General features: G+C 37.2%; 1 protein-coding gene across 2 annotated transcripts in view; it reads left to right on the top strand.

Annotated features, from left to right (window-relative positions):
• Positions 1–23,939, top strand: part of CASK (calcium/calmodulin dependent serine protein kinase) — a gene marked incomplete at its 5' end in the record, with an annotated part of 227,593 nt that overhangs the window by 43,757 nt on the left and 159,897 nt on the right. For both annotated transcript variants that reach the window (XM_082337801.1, XM_082337800.1), the window contains one exon: positions 18,556–18,668. In XM_082337801.1, coding sequence (XP_082193927.1) covers positions 18,556–18,668 — 113 coding nt within the window. The remainder of the gene's footprint in view (positions 1–18,555; positions 18,669–23,939) is intronic.

The raw sequence follows: 23,939 nt of genomic DNA, 5'->3' as shown, positions 1-23,939 counted from the left end.
TTACACAGCAGTAATTGCCAGGAGGAATGGTAAATTTCAGTAATGCACTGGGTTTACAGTTTTATTGGGATTTAATTTTTTTAACTTTCCTGAAGAAACAAGAAAATTTATATCCTTGTTTTTCTATTTGTACTAATGCACAGATTTTAGCTAATGGGTGAAAAGCATAAAGAACGTAGGACCCCTAGTGAAAAAGGTTTATCAGTTGACACACTGACAAGAGGTATCAAAGTCAATCCTGCTGAATTGTTTTTTGCTGTTCTGTGAAGCCGAATCTTGAGGTGCTTCATAGACATGAGCACTTTTTTGTCTTTTAGCAATCTAAGGTCTGTGACTGATGAATTTTGCTCAGCTGTAACTTTTACAGGATTGATTAAATTATCTGATCAGCAACTACGTTGTTGATAAATGCTACTGAACACTATCAAGTTTAATATCAGGTCTTAAATAATTGGGGTTTTGCCTCATTGTCAACCCATGACACAAGATGGTTTTGTGCTGATGTGCTGCAATAATTAAAATATATAACTTTAATGTGGTGAAAATTTATACTTCAGACATCTGCATTTTATGCAAGAGGGGGTGGAACTGAAAACTTTAAATTATGCTTTTATCAGTCTTTTTTTCAGAATGAAATAACTCTATCTGGTAACTTTCTGTTGTGACCATGAGTTAGCTTGCATACTTGGGCCTTGCAGAATAAGAACTCCAGTACAATTAAATATAGAAGAATGATCTGAGCTATTTAATAATGGCTCAGTAATTCAGTCTCAAATTAAGTATTTTCGGAGAAGAAAACTAGATTTCCAAAGTGTTTGCAAAAGATTTGACTTGTACATATATTGGAATTGCTTTGGCATACCACGTTTTAACTGTGTGTGTACATATATGGGGGCGAGGTTTGTGTGTGTGTATGTGCATCATGTATATCTATGCCAGTTTATATTATTATTAATGTACTCATTCAGCTACCTCAACTGAAACTCCATGGAAAGGCTAGATCCAGCTTGGATATCTCCTTGAAGTTGCTGTTATTTTGAGTGAGTGTTATGAATATTATAGCAGTTTTGCCAGGGAATTGGGTATAGGAATCCCTCATGGTATGCAGGAGTCACTGCTCTAAATATGTTGCCACATGTTCACTCTAGTGTGAAACTTAGTTTAGTACTATCACCCAATAAAGTTTCTGTCTGCAGGGGTATTGCTGAGCTTCTAATGAAGCCATAATTTATTATAAGAGTTTATCTGGGGATGCCACAGACACTAAAGTAAGTTGGAAACTAAAATATACAGCTGAGTTAGGAGCAAAACTTTTATTCCAACAGTTATCTGAACAAGTAGATTTTGTATCTAAATGACTGAATACAAAACAGCCTGATTAAAATTCCCTTTTAATTCTGGTATTGCAAGATGTCAAAACTGACTTTCTGACATCAGTGTTTTCTTTTGTTGCTCTGTATTTGCCATCATTCATTGATTTTTGTGCCTAGCTAGGTGTGCTAGTAAACTACAAAAAGTATCTCTTCTGCTCTCATTTCTGTGCTAAAGTCTAGGGTTGTGATACTGGTTTTTTGCCTTGCTCCTTCCTCTTGGGATCCTGAATTCCACCATCTCATGGTCTTGCAGCAAAGGCTGCCCCTCACCTTTTTGAGTTCTTTGTTTGTAAGTGTGAGGTTTCAACAGACCATCTCCGCTCATTGGTTCCTCAGTGACTTGTGTCAGGAAGTTACCATCAATGTAGTCCAGAAACCTCCTGGATTTCATGCACCCTGCTGCTATGTCCCTCCAGCAGATATCAGGGTGTTTAAAGTTCACCATGTGGACCAGGGCCTGCAAATATGGGGCTTCTTCCAGTTCTCTGAAAAAGACCTCATCTGCTTCATGGGACCTCACCTGGAGTACTGTGTCCAGTTCTGGGGTCCCCAGCACAAGAAAGACACGAACCTGGTAGAACGAGTCCGGAGGAGGGCCACGAAAATGGTCAGGGGGCTGGAACACCTCTCCTATGAAGAAAGGCTGAAAGAGTTGGGGTTGTTCAGCTTGGAGAAGAGAGGGCTCCAGTGAGACTTTATTGCAGTCTGTCAATGTATAAGCGGGGCTTACAAGAAAGATGGAGAGAGACTTTTTACCAAGGCCTGTAGTGACAAGAGATGGGGCAATGTTTTTAAACTGAAAGAGTAGGTTTAGATTGGACACAAGGAAAAAGTTTTTTACTGTGAGGGTGGTTAGACACTGGAACAGGTTTCCTAGAGAAGTGAATACCCCATTACTGGAGGTGTTCAAGGTCAGGTTGGATGGGGCTTTGAGCAAACCGATCTAGTGAAAGATGTCCCTGCCCATGGCAGGGGGGTTGGACTAGATGACCTTTAAAAAACCCTTCCAACCCAAACCATTCTATGATTCTGCATTTTCCTGACCAGGCAGTCTGTAGCAGACACCCACCACAATGTCTCCCATGTTGGTTTTATGCTAATCCTGACCCATAGTCTGTCACCTGTCTCCTCATCAGTTCCAAGGCAGAGCTCCATACATGAAGCTGCTCTCTTACATAAAGAGCAACTCCCCTTCCTTACTATCCCAGCCTGTCCTTTCTAAAGCCTTGTACCCACCCATTCTAGCACTCCAGTTGTGTGAGCCAGCCCACCATGTTTTTGTGAACCAAATGAGACTGTAGCCCTGCACCTGCATACAGACCTCTGACTCTTCATGTTAATTCCCCGTGTAGCATGAGTTATGGTACAGGCACTTCGGAGAGGCACCTAGTTGTGGTGATTTCCCAGAAGAGGTATGAGAGCTGTTCCCGTGCTGTCCTGTAGGGACTTCCTTATTTATTAAGCTTGAAATCAGGCATTACAAGGTCTCTGCTGTCTGTATCACCGTGCTCACTTTGGTCCTCATTTCCCTTCCCTGTCATTCCTACTGTAAAACTCTCCTTTACTAGGATGACCACCTTGTTGGCAAAAACGCTTTTTGCCCTACATGGATGGAAAGTGTCACTTCCTAGAAGTCCTTGATCCTCAAATAAGCCAAATAAATCCTTGTTGCCAACTTGAGCTGCACAACTGCTTGCCCAGTTAGTATGATTTTAAAACTGCTCGATGGCTGCTTGAAGGGAATAAGCATCATCATAAGCTTTCATTAAAGTTTTGGGGGTTGTTTTTGGTTGGGTTTTGGTTTTTACTTGTACATGTTTGACGCAAAGTATTGAGTATCAGGTATTTACATTTTTACATCTTTATAAGTAATGTTGTACAGTTATTTGAAAACCCTGCCAACAGGAAGTTGCTTTTTGTGGTTGAGCAATACTCTCTGTATCCTCTGCAATCTGTAGCACTTCTCTTTCTCTTTTTCTCTCTCTCTTTAAATTATTTTGACTAGAGAAGCATAATGAAGAAAAAGTAGTATAATTTGATTTCTTCTTCCCGTTTCCCTCTCCCCCATCCTCAACTGCCAGCACTCTTCTCCTCGTTCACTTTTCCCTAAATGTTGCCTTTCTTAGCAGTTTACTTCTGGTTCTATTTTGTATAGCCCTAATTAATCTAAAAATATGGTTAGACTTAAATTTAAAATGAAATTTCTAGTATAAAGCCAGAGGGTGCTATGGTAGTTTTCTGTAGCACGTGCTCATACGTTTAATCAAAAAGCAATTGGCAGTTTTAAATCCTAGTTTTGTTCAAATTTGTAACCTCACTGTTTGAATACTTGGGATTCTTCATAGCTCTGAGAATGTGCCATCATTCAAACCATAGTACTAGCTACATTTTCTGGTTTTGCTTTCTTTAAAAAAGACAGGGAAGTTGATGTGGATATGTGCTTACTCCTTCATGTGTATATAGCTTAGAACAAAGCTGGAAGCTGCATTTCTACTGCTGGGCTCCTTGCTGGTGACAGCAATAGCAGCTGCCACCAGCTACTTGTGGCAGCCAAGCAAGCTAAACTTGGGAATGCCTCAAATAGGCAGTAGCAAATTTCTTACTGACCAGTCTCCTAATTCTTTTTTAGGACTCCTACCAGTGTCACAAGATTTTTTTTTTTTTTTTTTTTTTTTTTTTTTTTTAAGAATATCAGTGCACAAGTGGCTTGGTGCTTTTGAGACAGTAAATTGGGGAATTACCTTGATTCTGTGGTCCAAATCAGGGACCACAGCATTTATCACTGCAGCTGAAATCTCTTTTAGTTTGATTTGAATTTAGAGTGACATAACTGAAAGACTACTTTGATTGTTTGCTTGTTGGTGTGAGAATATGTAAGGAAACAAACAGAGATCTACTCTTGGACCCAAGGTGTTGCTCATCTGCCCCATTTCACTATTCAGTCCTTAAATAAAAAAAAATAAAGGGCAGCTGGAAACTAGTGAAATGTCAGATGCCGTTCCTGACCTGGACTATGAATTCAACTCCCTATTTTTGTCAATGTTCCAAAGGTCAAATAATCACTTGCAGGAGTCTGGGATCTTTCAGCGTGTGTACATTACACAATCATGCAGAGATGGAGTCAATGCTCTGATTCCTGCTAATTTCATAGTTCCAGGAGTAATTTGTTGTTTGGTCTTTTTAAAAAAGCAGTACTAAAAACCTTATCCTCCCCGGCAGGTTGCTAGCACCCCTGTGCTATCTTCACATTGGTACTGGCGCAAACTTTAGTACAACTGTATCTCAGAGCTGACTGGGAAATTGATCCAGGCAGCTTTTCCTTTTTTAGAATCATAGAATTGTTTAGGTTGGAAGAGACCTTTAAGATCATCAAGTCCAACCATTAACCTAGTCCACCACTAAACCATGTCCCTAAGCACCACATCCATACATCTTTTAAATACCTCCAGGGATGGGGACTTAACCACTTCCCTGGGCAGCCTGTTCCAATGCATTGACAACCCTTTCGGCAAAGAAATTTTTCCTAATATCCAATCTAAACCTCCCCTGGCGCAGCTTGAGGCCATTTCCTCTCGTCCTACCCCTTGTTACTTGGCAGAAGAGACCGACCCCCACCTGGCTACAACCTCCTTTCAGGTAGTTGTAGAGAGCAATAAGGTCTCCCCTCAGTCTCCTCTTCTCCAGGCTAAACAACCCCAGCTCCCTCAGCCGCTCCTCATACGACTTGTGCTCTACACCCTTCACCTGCTTCATTGCCCTTCTTTGGACACGCTCCAGCACCTTGATGTCCTTCTTGTAGTGAGGGGCCCAAAACTGAACACAGTACTCGAGGTGCAGCCTCACCAGTGCCGGGTACAGGGGCACTATCACCTCCCTGGTCCTGCTGGCCACACTATTTCTGATACAAGCCAGGATGCCATTGGCCCTCTTGGCCACCTGAGCACACTGCTGGCTCATGTTCAGGTGGCTGTCAACCAACACCCCCAGGTCCTTTTCAGCCAGGCAGCTCTCCAGCCACTCCTCCCCAAGCCTGCAGTGCTGCATGGGGTTGTTGTGATCCAAGTGCACGACCCAGCACTTGGCCTTGCTGAACCTCATACAGTTGGCCCTGGCCCATCGATCCAACCTGTCCAGGTCCCTCTGTAGGGCCTTCCTACCCTCCAGCAGATCAACGCTTCCGCCCAACTTGGTGTTGGCTGCAAACTTACCGAGGGTGCACTCCATCCCCTTGTCCAGATCGTTGATAAAAATATTAAACAGAACTGGCCCCAATACTGAGCCCTGGGGAACACCACTTGTGACTGGCCACCAACTGGATTTTTGTAATGAAAAAAAGGAAAAATATTAAATGTGGCTTTTAAATAAAGGCTTTACATTTAGTTTCAGGTTTTTAACAGTTCTATTAAATGTTTAGCAATTAGAAAAATAATGTGGGTTTTTCAATAAAGAAATTGTGAAATGATCATAGAATAAATTATGCTGTATGTGTACTAATAATTGTCTTGTAGATGATTATAGTTCATATAGGAATAATTGTCCTGTAGTTAATATAAGATATTTTGTATGGTAGAGTCTTTCTAATGACGAGATCATGCTAAGGAGAGAACTTTAACTTTAAATTAGCACATGAAGAGAAGAGTTGAATTTAAAATTCGTTAACAATTGTGTTACAGGAAGCTGATATTTCATGTTTAAATACATAGGGCGTTTGTTACTTTTGTGAACAGTGGTTAGTTTTCCTACTATACTCTATAACAATATACCTTCCAAATATTTAGTAAAGTAAGTAGCCCTGTTTAGTTTTAAAGGTTTTTCTTGTGGCTGCATTAGCGTTTTCTAAGACATCTTTAATTTTTGAAGTTAGTGAGAGATGACATTTCTAAATAAACTACTAAAAAGTAACTTGTTTAGGAAAAGGCTGAAGTAGTACAAATGATATAGACTAATGTTTTTTAATAGAGATATCTAGGCTGTTGAAATGCAATCTGTACTTTAAAAAAATTAAAAAAAAAAAAAATCCACCCTGACTTTGAACAGTAGTTTATATGCATTAAATTTATAAAAATACAAGGAACTACTGTTCAGAAACCTAACAGATCTAGATGGAAGAGAGAAACTAGAATTTCTTATCTTCTTTGTGTCAGATTTTTCATTCCAGTACATTGTTGAAAGCTTCAGATTTCAAGAGGTCAGAATTCATTCATTTCTCCCCTGGAGAGAGAATTCAACAACCTTCTATAAATATCATAACCAGGAAGTTTTTTCCCAATATTCAGCTGAATGTTCTTAATAAATCCCATAATCCTTCTATAATTTAAAATGTTATGAATCACCCTAAAGGCTGATGATTTGAGTCATAGATTAGATTTCTGAAATATCAGAAGTCTTCCAACATCTTTAAAAGAAAACCTCAAGTATTTATGTTTTCCTTCACTTCATATATGATCTTGATGACAACTTATGAAATTTAATACTAATCTGCATACTTTTGAGACACACAATACCGCCTTTCTTTTCAGGATACTTTTCATTTTCCTAACACATGAAGGTGTTTAGCAGTTCAGAGGCCAAACTCCTGTAAGAAGTACAGGAAGCTGTCTGTCTGGATCAAGATTCTTTGGATAATTTAGCTTTACTGACCAGTGCCACACCAGAGAACTTTCTCACTTAGAAACTTGGTCTCTCTTGCTGACTGCAGTAACTTCTATTTATTGGTTCCAAAGGGTCTTGTGACTTTGTGTGTACACAGAAATATCCTTGAGGCTATTATTTTAAGTCACAGTTAAACTGAACTGAGATTTTTTTTTTTTTTTTTAAAAACACAAAATTTAAATATTGAGCTACACAGGAAGCAGTTTTGATTTAACTTATTACCAGAATAAATTCTGTTTAGATTCAGCTATTGGTTTTGTGGGAGATACCAATTTCTAGTATATGAATGTGTTTTAAAAACATTGGTTTGTTTGACCATTGCTATCTTTCAAGTTTGAGACTTAACTATTGTATAGTGGTAGCAAATTAAATGGGAGTTTTGTTGTTAGTCAGATATAGGGAAGAGAGAGGCCCTCAAAGAATTTGTGAACTTTTTGCGTATGTTACAGTATAAAGGTGACACATTTTTAATTTTGAGGAGCTGTCATATGTTACCACAGATATAACAACAGTATTTACAGGAGGTTATTTCCAACAGAAATGTTAAGTTTCTCCTCTGCTTCTGTAGTGGCCCGTGCAAGTTAGTTGTACCTTTTTCCATTCTCATGTACACGTAGGGCACTTCTGATTTTTGTATTGCAGCAGTGTTGAGGCAGCTGAATTGTGATGGTGTATTCTAAGCAATGAGAAAACCCCTTCTATCAGTCAGATCTGCTAGTGCTTCCCTTTCACTTCTCTCTTGTAGTTTGGGTTGCTAGTTTCTTTAAAACAAAAAGATTACAATATGATAAATGTAAAGTATTCCATAATGGACTAAAGAAGAAATGAAGACAGAGCATTCAAAGAGGAAATACTGAAAAAAGTGAAGTTTTCTCACTGGTCAGTTTTGGATTAGTTGTCTGCAGGTTATTTTAAAAGAAAAAACACTAAACTGAACCTTGCCGATTAAAGTGTTTTGATGCAACATTTGAGGATAATTGCTGCAAAGGAGGATCTGGACATCAGCCAGAAAGGAAGAAAAACAAAGACTATAGTAGCGGAAATTATGAACTTCTAAATATAGGATCCACCACTTGAGAATGGAAAAACTAGTAACAGGCTTTGGGGTAGGCTAAGGCTGGTTGGTTGGAAACAACTGAGTAGAAGAATGCAGCTAAACTAGGGAGCCATATGGTGTAGGTGTGGAGAAGGCAAGTATAGGATTGTACCAGGCACAATATTTCCAGCAGAGAAGAAGGCATCGTTAACATTGTGCAAACTTTTGCTAAGACCTCATCTGGAGTACTACTCACAGTTCTGGTTGCTTTTCTTAAGAAAAATTAAAACTGGAACAGGTGCAAGGAAGAGATTCTGAAATGAGAGAGCCTATCATTAAAAAAGTGCATTTTGTTAGGCTTGGTAAGATCTGTGAGAGAGAGAGAAGAGGAAGCAGTATGTAAGCTCAGTTTTGTTAGCAGGACTAATAGATATAAAGTGGCCATTAATAATCTTAAAGTGGAAATTTAAAATAGAACCACAATGCAGGAGGGAGAGATGGTAAGTCTTTTTCCTTTCGGTTGTAGGGAGCAGTTAATGCATGTAAGTTCACCTGAGGGTGTAATCTCGTGAAGGAATTTTTGGCAACAGTGGTGGCTGACATATTCCCATTCTTCTTTCTCATCTTGCTCTGTGTGCTATGTGTTGTCGAAAGCACTTGTAGTTGCAAGACAAAATATGCACGGTGGAGCCAGCTATATGTGGATTTACCTAAGACTTAGTTAGATGAGTTCCTTTGCTTCATTGCATGATTGCACATATGCTATATTAGTGCGGGTCCTACAGGTGGCTGCAGGACTATATGAAAAATCGTTGTGGTCTGAGACTAGATTCACTTTTAGCAGCAACGCTGCTTAAGCACCCGCTGTGTCCTAGCCGTGTGTTCCTGGTCTTGACTGTCTTGACACAGCTCTGTGTGTAGCCATGCCTTAAGCCAAATCAAGCAATTGCTCTGGATGAAAAGTAACACAGTAAAAAAAGGGAGAAGTGGTTTGTGTGGGATATTTGGGTGGTTTTTGTTTCTTCTTTGATTTGGTTCAATGTAACCATGCCAAAGCTGTTTCAGGACAACAACATAGCTAGAAGCGTTGCTGGTTTGGCCAGTACTGCTGCGGAAGAAATGCTGGTGAAGCCACAGCCTGAGAGGGAACAAGGCTGTGTTAATACAAGAATGGGATAAAAAGGTTCTCCGAATAGGAAAAGAGAAAAGTAATGATCATTGTCTCTAGCTGATGAGGCTGAAGATACTCCACAATCTTTCTTTATTCTTTTGGAGGCAAAGCTATTATTTTTAATATACTCGCTTTTATTCCTGTGATTGAAGTGTTCTTTTTACCACATTCATTCATTCTTGCTGCTTTTCTTCTCACTGTTGAATGATTTCTTACCTACTGTAGTTTTATAAATTTTTTTCCAGATTTCCTTCACTGCCTCCTGATCTTGTGTACTAGGTCTTTCTTCGCAAAGAAGAGAAAGGGGAAAAAGATTTTGTCAGATATTAAAGGAGTCTTTCTGAACACTTTTGAACTGATGCTCTTGATTCAGATGCTGGTGTGTTGTATTATTCTGTGAAGTGTTACAGAAAGAGTGTAAAAATAAAATTTTGGGGATTTTGATTCCATGCTTTTATTGCAGTATTTCCAGTGGGAATTTATCAGTGAACAAAGCTCTCCTTATTTCCCCCCTCTTCTGTTCAAGAAGTAGCTTTTGTGCTTTGATTACCAGTCTCCACCTGCCCTAAATCACTTCTTGCATGGGATGTAGTTTCTCACCTGCCTTAAGGTGAACCAGAGGGAGAGAGGAGAATCATTTGTCATCAGTTTCTCGAGTTCTTCACTGATGAAGGGACAGGATGTTTCATCTCAGCTTAACAAACCAATTTTCATTCTTCTTTCTCATCAACACTTAAAAAACAGCACCATTTTCTGAGACCCTTACAATTATTTATATCTTAGTCAAGAGAATGTCTCATAATTTACCTGTGTATGCTTAGTACACACATGCCTTGAATGCTATGCTAGCAGCCTCCGTCTTCAAGAAAGTGACCGATTATGTGTCCCATTTCCAGACGGATGAAAGAAGGAACAAAAAATTATTTCTATGTACTGATTTAGGAACGTGAAAATAGTGTCCCATGTCTAATCTTGCAGCAAAGGCAAATTAGTAATGAATCATTGGAAACAGATTATCAAGGAAGAAATGAGCTAAAAATGGAATCTGTAGAGCCAAGAGCCTGAACTCTTTTAAGAAGGCTATTTGGGAGTTACTTGAATTTGAGGTCTTGACCCTTCTCTTACAGATGACCTTTAATGAGCTGAAAAATAGGACATAAAGGAAGGTCTGAGGACAGTCTCTTGAAAGAGCTATTCTATGTCAATACCTATTGCTTCTATTTAAAACAGTCATCATACTGCAGTATCATCCGAACATGAACTTAACATGATGTACTGTAATCTTGCTCCAAAAACGCTTCAGTCTTCTGTATGTATCATGTGGCCCTTCATGTGGAAGCATGCCCCTCGGAACGCCGCCCAGCAGCTGATGTCTGATCTTCTTCCAAAAACCTTATAGGTCTTAACAAAGTACACGTATTATTACTATTCCTGCTACGGCTGCAGCTTTCAGACCAAGTCTTTTAAGACCATGAAACCTGTTACTACAATAATTATTGAAAGCAGAATTTGCTTGCCTGTATGCTGAGGTGAATAATTATTTGTAAATGGTTGTTTTCAGAGAGTGAGGTAGTTTCTACTGTTTTCTTTTTTTTTTTTTTTTTTTTTTTTTTTTTTTTTTTAAAAAGTAACCAGGTAGTATAATTTTTGATGGCAACAAGTAGATGTTCTGACAAAATTTATTCAGCATGTCTCTTCAGAGGTAACCTCCAGCCTAAATTCTTCTATGAGTCTATGAATAAAATGGGAGACTTTACAAAGATAAGGTCAGTGTTAACTGATAATTATGGAATTCTGAAAATGAAGGGTGTTGTAGTATATGTGAACATAAAAATATTTTCTGAATAGCTTGCATGTGAAGAATGTTATTCATGACTGGTGCTGAAATTTTTATTTTATGGTAATAGCACAGAGAATCTAGTGAGCATCTTATTTCAATGTTCTTCCTTTCCCATCCCCTCAATATCCCATCCAGTCAATGTAAAATATGAGTTGTTTACAAACTACAGATATATTAAAGATATTTTTACATACCAGCATCTGTTCATAGCATATGTTTGCCTAAGAGATTTGGTAGATAGATACCTAATATATTAAAATGTAGAATGACTGAGAAATTCATTCTTGCATTTTTGCTTGATAAGAAGAAAAATCAGGCCACAAACTTACCATTTCTGTTGACAGAGGTTATAGATCAGTTAGGGATAGCCTATCCACCTTGCAGGTTGGAGACAGGAAAGACAGGATAGCAGAAGAGATCTCTTTCTGCCAGTGTTTTGCTTTTATGGTGAGAAAAACATGTAAACAAGCTTCTGAATTATACAAGAAAATCTTAAAATTGAAAGTAAATATTTTCTCCAGGATGTTGCATAAATTCTAAGCATACCCTAAGGTTTTCTTGGGGAGTGTTTCACTTTCACAAGCACTGGAGTGGCTACTTCTGTATCTTCCTGTGGAAGGAAAGAAATTGTTAAGAAAAAAAAAAAAGGGGGGGGGGGGGGGGGGGAAGGCTGGAAGCTCCTCCTGTCTGCTCTCTCTTTTTCTCTGGGGTAGCTCTGCCAACATTTTGGCACTGAACGTAGTTGAGTGGTCGTCTTTTCAATTTTAGTTTTCATTTCTTCCCTTTCTGTATCAGATAAGACTTTGAGGAGGGCTGAAAAAGCTGGTTCTAGTAACACTGCAATGAGGGGAACGGTGCCTGAAGGGCAGTAGGTTGGAAGGAGCACCATGACTGGGTTTCTGGTCCACACTAGCAGCCTCTGCCTCTGACGGGAGTTGCTTCTGACAGTAGAAAGACTGAGTGATAAGGTCATTCTGGTTGTCTGATTAGCTCTTACGACACACTGCATTGATATGACTATGCTTTTTTTAGCATGTTCCCCCACCCTCGCCACCCACCAGGCATTTCTGTGTCGAATAACCAAAGTTTAAGTTACTCCGGGGTTGTTTTTTGACAAGTGTTTTCCCTGAAGTTTTTGTTCCTATGTATAGAAGCTTGCTTAAGCCTTTAAAATAGATAGTAGTTGAATATTTTTAAGGTGTAACAATAATTTCTTATAAATCATGTTTTATCACTTAGCTAATATTTTTTAAATTCCTTAAATGCTATTATTTTAAAAATGCCTGCCATTTCCAAATCTTTTCTTGACTTTGGTTTCACTGTTTTTAAATGACCTGTTTCAAACCCTACCACTTTACCCAGTGGCCTTCCTCCAGTTATTTCATTATTTACAAAATCATTAGAAAAGAAAATCTACAATGTACTCAAATACTATGTAAGCACTATGATTGAGTACTTTCAATGGTGTTTAAGTGATCGTGTCTCACAAAAATGATCATGAATCTGAAGGAAGACTTGTGAGTTGGTTTAATTTTTTTCCTACCTTAGAACCACAGCTTCAGTACTCTGTATATTCTTTTTTCTGTTGGATTAGTATTAGAAAGTATGTATTCATATTGAGCTGAGATCTAGTGAACTGCTGTCTTGTGCTTTGTTCTTTGTATGCTTTGTCCAAAAGCTGAGTTAAAACACAGACTTGGTTTTGAAGATGTGAACTGTTGAAGCAATCTTGTCATAGAAACATTGCTGTTTGGGAACTCAGATTTGTGATTTGTACTGGGATATCTAATTCTCTAAAGAAGTATCAGATCTTCAACCCAAATGCCACAGTCATAATAATGCAGCATTTTAAATTTTCCTTTGAGAATAAAACAACAAATGTCTACCCAACATTGCCAGCGACAGTTTTTTAAATGTGGATACCCTCTAATCCAGTGTGCTAGTTCACAGAGACGTTCAATCACAGTTTTAAGCTGCAGTTCCATGTGCAAATGAGCTGATATAGTGACTAACTGCAGGTTTAATTAATGTTGAAAATACTTAATTTTCAAAAGAGGTTCACTTCAATCAAAGGGAAAATTAAAGAACAAGTATATATTATAAATGGAATGGATGAGTGAAGAGGGAGAGATCTGTCTCTTTAAAAAGTGGTTGCAATTTGCGTTCTTTCCAACAATTTTCATCAATTTGGATACAGTTGTTTTGGAAGTATTAACTACATTAGTACAAAGCAATGTTATCTGCTGCTTAGGTAAGCAAATGCATAAATGGTGGAAAAAAAAATATGTGTAGTATACTTTATAGTATGTATAGTATACTTTTATAGTACCTTAATGCAACAAACTAACATAATCCCTTTTAGGAAACATTGATCTTCCATTTAAAATGTTGAATAAAGGTAACTTTAAGACCTGTATTGTATGTTTCAAGTTCTTAATAGTTAACCCCTGTTAAATAAGGAAAAGGAATCTAAGGCCTTTTACGTCTAAATGGAAGCTTATTTTTAAAGGAGCACGCTGTTCATCTCAAGAGATGTTTGTTCACTATTGTTGGTTTTACTGACAAAACGTTCAACTTGTGTTTCTTACTTTTTTTAAAATTAAATTAATGAAACTGAATTTGAGAGCCAAAATGCATTGATTTATATTAAATTCCTCAAAAAATTGTGACTCACTTGGGAGAGATGTTGAGCAAATTCTTGGTGATCTGATATGTAAATGACTTAAAAATCTCAAGTTTTGGGGTTCTGAAGCATAGGGGTTCAGAAAGTCTTTACAGCATCCGTCAGTAGGAATTCTGTTCCCACACGTCAGCTTAGTTCATTCAGGACATGGGAAGGGAACAGGCAGTAGTTACTGGTTGCAAGTATTTGTGCTTGTTAGGAATCAATAAGGTATATTTTAATCACAACCAGTTCTCATTCTTGCACACCAACATGAATTGGAGGAAAGGGGAAAGGAAACAGAACAGACAGGTAAACCAACACTATTCTAGTATAAAAAAATAAAGTTTGTGGAATACTGGCTTATGATTTTTATACTTGAAGTCCTAGAAGTCCTAATGACATACACTAAGTAAAATAATTTAAAGTGAAGGAGATGCTAAATAGTATAAAAGGCTTTGATGTTCTCAAATTTTTAGGATTTTATTCTAATTCAGGTGTTGTACTTCTGAAGGAGAGAGTAATTAATAATTGATTTTCTTCAAGTTTGTGTCTAGCTGATATAAAATTAACTGTTCTGTGCTAGACAGTAAAGCTAATCGCCAGAAAATATTTTCACTAGGGTTAAGGCTACATCAGGACCTGCCCTGCTTACTCAAAATTTTGGAAGCATGAAAAGAACTGGTTATGAGGCACCTCTTCAGCATTCCTATCCACTTTTTTATGGCCTACATGTAGTCAATAACCTCCTTAATAATGTATTGTAATACTTTGATTTCGGTCTGCCATAGACAGCAAAAATCGGCATGCATCCCAGCTTCAGTTTAAGAAAATACATTTTGCTTTTTGGTTTACATTGCAGGTGGGACTCAGAGTATTGCAGGTGGTGGAATGTGCAAAAATTGAAAATATCAGTGAAAAAATAATCTATCCTTACTACTTGTGTATTTTAATGATTCTCATACTTTGAGCTAGTGTAGTCTGTTGTGTGCATGCTAACTGCAGTGAAAGATTTTGAAAGCTTGGAGGGAGGTGGGAGGATGGGTCTGAAACCAAAGATTTGCATATCTCAGCAGGTATGTCTCTTAAGGGTAGCAGAGAGAGAAATGAATTATAAAACACATTACATTATAATTTTAGTTTGTATGGCTGTTACAAGGTCTTATTATGCAACTTAACTCAGTTCCTCTATTTTAATAAATAAGCAAGTAAGTAGTCTGATCTATCTATAACAGTTTTGATGATCTGTATCTAGAGTTACAGTTGTTCCTTTCTCTGTCTGTATCACCTCTGTATTTTATATCTGTATAATTTGAGCTGCAGGGTTAGTAAAATGAGCTATAGAAATTGTCATTTAGTGAGGATGTGATATGTTTCCCCAGTGGCAGACACAACTGTTGAATAGCTCCTTGTCTCATTTGAGAGATGAAATATTGTAGTCAGTCTTCTGACTGAGAAGAGTGTGATGTTACTGCTGGGACTGAGGGTGGCCTGAAAGACATTTGTTACTTAACTTCCAAGTAAGGTTTGAAACTACTGTGTTAGGAAGCATGTATTTGTGTTTTCTGGCTCAGATTAATCAGTATCACCATGGGCTATTATAACTTTGTAAAATTGCTGTGTTTCATTGCAGCTGTGAGGAAAAAGTCAAAAAGCTAACGGCAACCATAATTTATTTAAAAGTACCTTTCTGTTACTTGGCACGTGGAAGTGATGCTGTCTGCTTAATTGATGAGGGCACCTCTCATGACTGTTTTAAAATTGCCTAAAATTGGAAAATTTAAGCCTTTATTGTGCTGCTATTGTCATGGAATGTATCCACCTAATGTATTGTCATAACATATAGTATTTTGAGACTGTGGCTTGAATATGAGAGAGCTAGTTTTGAAAAAGTTGCAAATCTGAGGCTTATAAATAGCTGAATTTTTAGGCTATGTTGAAAAATCTTCTGATTTCTATATGAAACTCTAAATTGGTGTATTTTTTTAATAGAATGAGTTCATTGTGGGCATGACTGAATTCTTGTCTTCTGTGCTTTACAGCATCTTTTATTTACTTAAGAGGCTTTGGTATTCCTCATTCTAAGTAGAGAAGGCTCTGTTAAAACCATAGCTAAGTTTCAATATAGGTTGAACCATAAAGGTTGAGACTGTACGGATGTCTCTTGTGCCCTCCCTGTTACAGAACTGAACAAAATGCTTAGTTTTTTTGTGCTAGACTTAATATGCAGGAAGCAAATCGCTCAGGTCAGGGTTCTAAAATATTAATACATAATGGAAAGAAAAAATAAGTCATGGTTATGGGAGAGAAAGGTAGGGATAACCATAAGTCTGATCCCCCTTGAGCTGCAATGTGTATGCTCCTTTTTAATTTATGATTCCTCTATCTATCTGTCCTTGTCTGCTCAAAGTGTGTACACATATTCAGGTGGCTGGGCAGACTCTCCAGCCCAGACTTGAGGAAACCAGGAAATCTAGAAGTAGCTTGGTCAACAGCAAGAAATATAAATATTCATAGAGTTTATGTGAATGAACAGAAGTTAGGGGTCTACCTAGAACTAAGGGTATGGTCTTGTCAGGTGTCTCTGCGCTCTAGTGATCTGCCATTCTATATCAGATTATGTTAAAAGCATTATTTAATGTCTTCAGAAAGGCTTTGTGTGAGGAAAAAACAATGAGAATGAAAAGCAAAAGGATCATTTTAATGAAATGCATTTAGTTTCTAGTAATTTATGGCAATTGTGAATGAAAACAAGTATTGCCAATGTTGTTCCAAAGCTGAGGTTTAGGTTTTAAAATGTTTTTAAATTACCATAATTTAAATGTGCTTATACTATTTTAAAGCAATTTTACTTTAACAGATGCTAAAAGAGTAAGCAGAGACTTGGGATAAGAAGGTGACACTGATCTATATAAAATTGGACTTTTTAATAAAAGATTACTTTTTGAAATGTGGGGGACACAATAGCTGTAGTCCTTCCAATGCCAAATGAAGTCAGCTGAGGCTTTTCTATTTACAGACGTAAGTGGATTTCTATGTATTAAGAGTATTAACTGAACATCTTTTTAAAAACATCCCTGGTAACTGTTGGTAAAAGACCAGATACTGAATAATAGTGGGCTGTGGATTCAGAGGAGAAACATAGCCATCAGTATGGGGGATTTCACTGTATGTTAGGAGCGAGGAAAGAGGAAAAAAACCATGTGTTTTCTTGTATAGGTAGTTCTGTTTGAGCGCGTCAGCATAATTCACATGTATATAGCTAAAAATATTTTTCTTGTTTGTGAATATTTAGATTGTGATTCATAGACTGGTTTTGGTATTCATGTTCTGTGTCAGAAATGATCTTATTTCAAGAAACCTTTGCAAGTATGTTGTTTAAAAAGTACAAAAATTGGATTTTAGATATGGGAGTACAGGTTTGGTAGTGTGATGAATTACATACTTTGAATCATCTGGTATGTAACGGAATACCAAAAGCCAGTTATAAAGGTTTGAAGTGCCCTCAGAGGGAAATTTCTCCCTTTTCAGGGAACCTTTTATTTTGAGAATTGTGTTGCTTTTCAATTGCATTGCTCAGAAACCTGTAAACTAACTTCGAGTTCACTGCTTGAATGGAAGAATTTGTCTTTTAAGCTATATTTAAGCATTTATTTCACTCAGCAGGTGAATGTTCACTCAATAGATGAACTTCTGGACAGAGGCTCTTTCCATCCTCAAATTTTCCCTTATGTCTTTTTGAGAAGACTTTAGAATGGATTTCTTTAGAACTGTCATGTCAGTCATTAAATAAGTAGCAGTAAAAAGGGATTGATTTGCCACAACTGTTGCAGTCTTGAAACAATCCTACTCTGTTTTCATAACCTATTAATTTTTCATGTTTGAAAGCCTGAACTACTGTAATTATCTGACTGTATTGTTTGTTGTTAACATTGGATGGAAGATTTCATATTTTAAGTCAAGGCACCAAGAACTTAAATCTTCTACTAAAAGAAGCTTCCAAAAATGCATATTGGTGGTGATGGTTTTTAAAAGGTTGCCATTGTTTTAACTTGTGTTTTGGCAAATGTAATTTCAATTTTGAAAAATAACTAGCTTTTCGTTAGTTGAGTGCAATACTAACATCTGTTTCAACTAATTTTAATAAATCTTTTTATCTGTAACTTTTGTAGGGGTTCTTTAAGTGCCATAGATGAGTGAAAATTATAAGCTTTTGTGGACTTTCAAAGTATTGTAATGAAGGTTGTTTTTATCTAGTGATGTCAAATAAGCTCAAAATAAACCTAGTTTGTATAAAACAAACAAACAAAACTAAACAGCATAACTTAACAATTCTGTTACTCTTATCATTGTTTTAAAGGAATATCCTTTCAGTTGTTCCAAATAGTATTTTCTAAACTCTAGCTTAGGACTGAAAGAAAGAATGTGTTTCTTGCTTCTGGTTTTTTTTTTTTTTTTTTTTCTTCTTTCTCCCCCTATTTTGATTATGCATCAAAATAAAGTACACTTAAAATTTAATAATAACGTAGGTATATTACACAAGGTTTCTAGGAGTATAGCCTTTCTAATGTGGCAGGGTAAGAGAATATGTCTTTAATATAGGAAAATACAAAACTCATTTGGTGTTCTTTACACTAGTCTGTAGTTAAAATTATTGATTTTACATTTAACGGGCAGCAAGGATGAGAGGCATAAGCTTCTGTGTAAATACTGCACTTGAATGTTGGAATCTAAACTTTGTTTAGAAATAATGGAATTGTAGCTCAACGCATAAAAGAGAATGGGTTATTTATTGTTTTTTTCTCTGTGTGTGTGTTTCAGGGGTCCATTCAGTGTTGTGCGGCGATGTATCAACAGGGAAACAGGGCAACAGTTTGCTGTAAAGATTGTCGATGTAGCAAAATTCACTTCAAGTCCTGGATTAAGCACAGAAGGTAAGTACGAACAATTAACCAAATTCTAAGCAGACAGGTTTTTTGATTTGTCAACCTTTTCTGTGTTTGCTTGCTTTGCAAGATCCTTTCTGGTTTATATTTTGTAGAAGTTTTAAAGCAAGGTCTTTTATCTCACCTTTAACTTGATTTAACTTAGTGCATACATTTCTAATCTTTAGTAGTTCCTACAGCTATTTAGTTGTGATAATAAATATGAGAAAGAATAGTAGCCATTGCTATTTCTGTTTGAATTTTTTTAACTGAATTTCTTAAAGAAAAAAATTAATTCAGAATCAAAAAAAGCATACAAAGGAAGTAAAGTAAGAACGCATCAGTTTTGTTTTTACTAGTCTAGATTTAGCAAGTAATTTGCTATAAAATGGGTGAAAACTTCAGATTAAACTGCAAAATTATATAAAGAACTGTATACGTTTTTCATATACTCAGGATTTTAAAACAATGCTGCAGAACTGCTACAGTGTAAATAAAAGGCTGTAACTCTTAACATTTCCTATTTTAGGGTAAAGCAATATGTCTTTTACAAGTTGAATATGCAACTTGTGTGTGCATGAAGTGCTTCTTTTACACTATATGAAAATGAGCATGGCAGCTGAATGACAGTCACTGTGTATTCCATGTCCAGTATATTTTTGCTGGAGATCATAATCTTTTGTACGGTAATGTTTGTTGGGGATTCCACTTGTGCTGTGTAAGTCCTTATGAACCCAAGCTCAGCAGCAAAAAAGGGTCAATGGCTTTTTTGGGTAATTATAACAACCAGCGTTAAGCCTTAATGGGTAGTTTGATTGACAAGGTAAATCTCAGATCTTGCTTCAGACTTTACCAAAGATTTTCATTTAAACCTGATAGTTTCTTTGCTAGTTTATTTTTCCTAGTCCTCCAACAAAACATAAACCCCACTTTCCATAATATTCAGCTTGTATATAGCCACATTGTGGTTTTTAGCAGGTTATACCTGAAGCATCACATTTTGAGGTATTGTATTTTTACTAAAATGATTTGGTATCTTCTTTTAGAAATTCTGTCTGTATTCTAGCCTTTTTCTGAGCCTCATCTTAAGTACTGATGCTAGGACACATTTCCACCTTTAGTGGAGTACTGCTTTCCTCACTCCATGACAGTAAAATTCAACCTTTTGGGAGAAACAGTAGACAAAGGAGTAGGGACTCATCAGGAGGAAAAGAGAAGCCACCAGGAATTATAGGTTCACTTAAAAATGCAGGATAGCTGTTGATGGTTTGCATTTGCTACCTGGGTCTAAAGAAAACACTTGGGAGTATACTAAGACATTCTGTTTTTTTTCATTCCACTTGTGTTATATTGATATACTTAGAATTGAAGCTGGCAGGTCATTGAGTTAACAAATCATAAACACTTTCTGGGTTTAGTGGGTTTTTTTGTTTTGTGGTTTTGGTTGGGGGAGGGGGGGGGAGTTGTTCTTTGTAAGTAGTTTGGGGGCTTTTTAAAGTTTTGAATTCCTATGCATTAGATTTGTAATATTAAGACACATAAGTTGTATAAGTGAATGTGGAACAAGTCCTTAATTCTACAGAAGAATCTGAGCCTGTTTTTCACAAACTCTTTCCAACTTGTGCACTCTTTATTTTGTTTTTTTTCTCTGCAGTTGGTTTTTTTTGGTTGTGGGGTTTGTTTTTTTGTGGTTTGTTTTTTTTTTTTTTTTTTCCCCCCCAATTTGTTTGGCTTATTTCTGATACAGCATTCCTTAAACACATTGGTGGGCAGCCATGATGGTGGTACTTGGATAAAATAAATATTAGATAACTTTCCTGGGAGGAAGCTGTATTTGTAAATTGTGTTTAAGTGTAAGCTGGAATGGAATGGTAAGATTAATCCTTAGGAACATTCTTTACCTCAAAGTTTTGCCCTCTGCAAGACCATTTTGGTCTTGAAGGTTATCTTTGTACAGCTTTCCACCTCCAGTCTTTCTGTGAGGCACAGGAGTGGGAGAACAGGACATTCTGCACATGAGGGAGCTGATGGCAATTCCTTCCATTAATTTCATATACATGTAGAGTGCTGAGAGTTAAAGGGCCCAATATGCCTGCACATTTATGATTATGTTCTTGAGTGCTTTCGTGTAAGTGCCCATGTGGGGTGAAATGTGTTTATTGGCAAGAACTTCATCTTTACATTTGTCAGCAGTGTACTCTTGTGGCAAAGGCAGCCAACTGCATAGTAGACTGTTGCAAAAGTGTAGCCAGCAAGTCAAAGGAAGTGATTACTCTCTCTGTCCAACCCTTGTGAGACCACATCTGGAGCACTGTGTGCAGTCTTGGTTTCTCCAGTACAAGAACAATGATGTACTGCCATGAGTCCAACAGAGGTAGACTGAGAGAACTGGGGTTGTCTAGCCTGAAGAAATGCTAAGGTGAGATTTTAGTGCTGTCTTCAACTACTTAATAGAAGGGTGGGCAGAATAGGACAGATGGAGCCAAACTCTTCATATAGGCACACAGTGAAAAGACAAGAGGCCATGTGGACAAGTTGCAACAGGGAAAATTCTAATTAGAGACAAGAAAAAAAACCAACACCCTGTGAGTGGTAAAACTCTGCTACAAGTTGCACAGAGAGATTGTGGAGAACATCCTCAGAGATGCTCAGAACTGGGCTACGCAAGGCCCAGTTGCCTAATCTGCTTTGACCTACTTTGATTCTGTGATTCTGTGGTGTTAGTATCAACAGTCTGCATGTAATCTGTGGGGCAATTTAGCTTTAATACTGTTTAGGGAGAAAATTCAGACTTAACAGTACTGTGCTTTAAAAAGAGTTTCAATGTGTTTCTTTCGAGGAGGTTGAACATGGACACCTTTTAAAAGAAAGACTATTTGCTAGTCTAAACAATTAATTAAAAAAAAGTTATACTGATGTCTTAGGTTAATGGTATCTGCCTTACCACAGTAACAAAAGCAATCAAGCGTTGAAAAATTGATGCTTCTCTAGGCTAATCTGTGTTTATCAGTCAGTACTATCATGAGCATTTCTGGTATATGATAGAGAAGCCACTAGCTTGCAAGGCAAACTTTTATCTAGGGTAGCATTCTTTCCATAAGGCTGCTCAATACATGTAGTGTTTATAGACGCAGACATCTCAAGTGATTTTTGTCTGTGTGCATCTCTGCAGTGGTTTGGGCAACATGAAAAAAAAAAATAATGCTATGTAACGATGCCTGACAGCTAACAAATCTAATTTAGGCTAAATTCTATTGGATTTAAGTATTAGTATTCATGGTCTTGCATACGGTGTGTCATCAATCTCTGTAGTGTTGTAATTCAACCATATTAATGAAGTATATTGACACCTTGTCACTGTTCAAGTGGCTGCGTGATCTACTGGATTAATGCTGGCTATTTTACATGATGACAGATTCTACTACAGTTCGCTACGCTTTCATATCGCAGATATCAAAAAAAATTCAAAATATACATAAGAAAATGAAAAGCTTGAATATTTTTAGATATAAAAGAGACTATTTTGTACAGTTCAATTTAGAGGATTCATGTGGAAAAAGTACTTGATGCTCTTAGAAGCTAGTTTACTAATTAAGATCTAATAAAAAAATCAGTGTAAATAAACTTATTTTCAAATACAGCTCTTAGTTACTATACTCAGAACTTTTGGTATAGGAGTTATTTCTTGCAAAAGTATCTGTGTGTAAGATTCTGTACCTCCCTCCCTGTTTTTTTTCAAGGATTTAAGCAAAAATGCAGTGTCAGTGTTGAGCTCAGTCTTTGAGTGAAAAATATTACAAATCTGTATGTCGTCAAACTTTATGATACTATAGCATATGTAGACTGGATTTGAAGAAAGAGCAAGTGACTCTTTGCCTTTGGTTTGGAGACACCAACTTACCTGCAATTTCTGGTAGTTGTCAGTTCTGTGTTGGTACCATATTTCACAGATCAAGGGAAGTTGCTTCCTTCTGTGTGGCATTATTGGGCCCACACCTGAGCTATTGTGTGGAGTTTGGGGCTTCACAATTTGAGGGATGCTTAAGAACTGAAAAGATCCCAGCAAAGGACTATCAAGATAGTCAGGACCCTACAGCACATGATGGGCAAAGAGAGGTTGAGGGAGCTGAGTTTGTTTAGTCTGGTGAAGAGGAGGCTGAGAGGGTGATATAATAGTAGTCCACAACTACTTGAAGAATTAAAAAAATGGCAGAGCCAAGCTGTTTTTAACAGTGACAGCTATTACAACGAAGAGTAATGGCCAGAAATTGTTGCTTGAAAGGTTCAGGTTGAACTTGAGGGAAAACTTGTCCGCTGGGGGGGTAGTGCAGCAGGTACAGGTAGCCTAGAGAGGTTATAGGACCTCTGTCCATGGAGGTTTTCAAGACTTTGCGAGATGAAGGCACAGCTGTCCTGATCTAATGTTAGCACTAACCTCGCTTTGAGTCAGGGTTGGATCAGATGACCATCAGAGGTCATTTTTCACCAGAATTTCTGTGATTTAGTGAAAATATGAGGAAGGCACCATTAAAGGTTTTCTTTCATTGAAGGTAGAAAATATGAGGATGTTTCAGAGAATGAAAAGCTGCATCAGCTTGACTTTACTTTTTCTTTTATTATTGTTTTAACCCTATGAGAAATCTTAATCAAAGTATTTAGTGATAGTAGTGTTGCAGATATAACTCTGTTATACAGGAGCTTTCTTGAAAATACATTGAGTGTGTATGTCTTGGTACTGAAGAGGTTGAGGTATCTGTTTATAGACTGTAAAAATCACATGGTAATAGTGACACCTCTGTTAATAAGAAAATGCACGAATATGGAATTTGGAAGCACAGGTGTTTAAAATGTTGGTAGCTGCCTGTCATGGAGTTTATGTTGCTCGTCTTTTAAATACTACTATAGTTTCTGTGTATGCTATACTAATAATAAAGCAGGTTGGGGTAAAAAGGTAGGAAGCACTTGAATTTACCATATAGCTATGGCAATACAACATCAAGTATAAAAAGAATGCTTTTAGGAAAAAAACAAACAAACCAACAAACAAAAACCAACAAACAAAAAACCCCCCAGGTGTCAAGGTCATGATGAAAGGGACCTGTACTAGAGTTTGTGCCTATCAACAGGACTTGAAGACTGATGCTTAAAATCACTTTTTATGTTTGTCATTTCAAGAGTCTACCTTTCTGGGGAATGCATAGTTCCTAACTTAGTTCTTCCGCTTCTTTCACACGTGGGTAGAACTGTTGCTGTTTTGGTACAGGAAATGTTACCTAAGCC

Source organism: Platalea leucorodia (assembly GCF_965183815.1).
Source record: "Platalea leucorodia genome assembly, chromosome: 2".
Lineage (NCBI taxonomy): Eukaryota > Metazoa > Chordata > Aves > Pelecaniformes > Threskiornithidae > Platalea > Platalea leucorodia.
Note: the sequence above shows the minus strand (reverse complement) of the source record. Positions and strands in the feature narration are given on the sequence as shown.